Source organism: Plectropomus leopardus, chromosome 9 (genome assembly GCF_008729295.1).
Source record: "Plectropomus leopardus isolate mb chromosome 9, YSFRI_Pleo_2.0, whole genome shotgun sequence".
NCBI classification, from domain to species: domain Eukaryota; kingdom Metazoa; phylum Chordata; class Actinopteri; order Perciformes; family Serranidae; genus Plectropomus; species Plectropomus leopardus.
Genome location: NC_056471.1, coordinates 15,534,661 through 15,536,657, shown reverse-complemented (window position 1 = coordinate 15,536,657; position 1,997 = coordinate 15,534,661). Strand labels below are relative to the sequence as shown.

The window sequence follows — 1,997 nt, the reverse complement described above, 5'->3', positions numbered from 1 at the left end:
ATTTGTTTTTAGGTCTGAAAATTTACACAAACAGTGTGGGTATAGGTTTGTTGTCATGGTTTAGTTGCACATGTAGACTCATAATTTAAACTGTTTTTGTGTTTTTTTCTCATTAGTCATATAACATGTACTTTTAAAATGTAGAATCTGGGTAGATTATTAGTAATATAACCACAAGAGAAGACAAGTGGAAAGAGCGAGTGTTTTTTTGTCTTTCGTGGGTTTTTTTTTCTCTTGTGGTTTTTGAAGTTTCACATTCCACTCTCCGAAAATTCCCATGATCACAGGAAGTATGATGAGGTTTGTGTCTGAAAAGAGTATTTAAGATCAGCCCCTCAGCCCCTACTCCTCACAGATCTCCTGTCAACAAACTTTGCTTGCTAATCTTTCAAGCTGCACTTCTGTCATCTCCACCACAAGGAACAAGATTTTTACTCGCACCAGTGACATCTTGACCAAAGAGGAAACCAACCATGTCCAGCATCATGAAAGTATTCCTTCTCCTGGCTGTCATGGTCTGCATTTCTAAAGCCCAGCGTAAGTTTTTATACTTTTTCTTCATTTTCTACTCTAACAGACAAAGTAGGGTTCATTTGTGCAGTGAAAAAGAATTTTAAAAAACTAATTAAATTGAATATTTGTTTGCTTTTTTCCCCTTTTCTCTCTCTAGACCGTCAAACGGGACAGCAGTGTCTGTGTCAGCGTGTCAGAAACAAAATCACCTCAATGTCTGACATAAAGGACGTCCAGATCTACCAAGCAACCATCTTCTGTGACAAAGTGGAGATTGTGTAAGACTTTAAAGTCTTTGATCAATGCAATATTGTGATATAAACACAAAAATAGATTTTCAAAATTGGATTTTTTTGTGCTAATAGGAGGTTTGTATTTTTCTTCAGTTAAAGTGAAAATTAAAATGAATTCTACTAAAACTTCGTCATAAGTCTACTTGCTGGAGTCATGCATGTGTCTGTTTATCTCCTATAGGGAAGAGAATGACTTAACCTGAGCTAATCTCTACTCTTCCTTTTAACAGTGTCACCAACAACAACGGCCTTCGCTATTGCCTGAACCCCAAGTTGAAGGCAGTGCAAAAACTCATGGCTTCTATCATGTAAGTAGATTTATAGACATGAATCCATGTCTCAATACGCTGACCACCCAATCACTAATAATATATATTTTTGTAACTGAATCACCATTTTTGATAGAAACAACTGAAATAAGTGGCATGATGTCTTCTCAGCACTGTTGTGATGTGTCTTATGTGTGTCCTTCTTGCTTTCTTGTCATTTCAGGAAACCAAAAACCTCCACCACAGTCGGGCCAACTGAGCCCTCTTCCACCACAGACTTTGGTTCCCCAGATCAATAAGAAGCTTAGATGACCTCTGACCCCCAAACAAAAGCACCTTGAGCGAATGTTGATGTGAAATGAATAAAATGTTTTATCTATTTATCTTCTATTTATACTATATCTCTGTTCTATATTATTTCATTTCATTCGTCTTTGTGAATAGCGTTATGTGGTGTAAACCAAGTTTTCTGAATTTTGAAAATTTCAGTGTTTTTTAATAAAAAAATTTAAAAATCTAAGGACCAGTGAGTAATTGTTTTCTCTTCCAAGCCTGATATTGTTTGTGCTATATCAACAGTGCTACCTTGTGGTTCAGAGCTGCTAATGCCAATGGCACTCATACAAATTTTTCATAGGGGTGGCCAGGTGGGGCCATTAGAAAAATCTTGGGTATGGCACACCAAAAGCAGAAGTCATAACTAGATGTCAGAAATTCGAATATACTCTCCATATATTAAATATTTTAAAGTGAATATTACTAATTATCTGATGTGCATAGGCTGATAGACTGAATTATTATTTTGAGCTCCACAACAATTCTCTTTCTATGTGTTATGTATCTATACAAGTTGGGTGAATTATTGTTCTTCAAATAATATAGTTGTCCTTAAAAAGATAAATATACAGCTTTAATTTGAAGG

General features: G+C 35.6%; 1 protein-coding gene across 1 annotated transcript; it reads left to right on the top strand.

Annotated features, from left to right (window-relative positions):
• The first annotated feature begins 366 nt into the window (after window positions 1–366).
• LOC121948435 (C-X-C motif chemokine 11-like) lies at window positions 367–1,476 on the top strand. The gene is made up of 4 exons (XM_042493831.1): window positions 367–537; window positions 671–791; window positions 1,037–1,114; window positions 1,299–1,476. Exons 1-4 carry the CDS (start codon window positions 474–476, stop codon window positions 1,372–1,374), a joined length of 339 nt encoding a protein of 112 aa, XP_042349765.1. The 5' UTR covers window positions 367–473; the 3' UTR covers window positions 1,375–1,476.
• The last annotated feature ends 521 nt before the right edge of the window (window positions 1,477–1,997 follow it).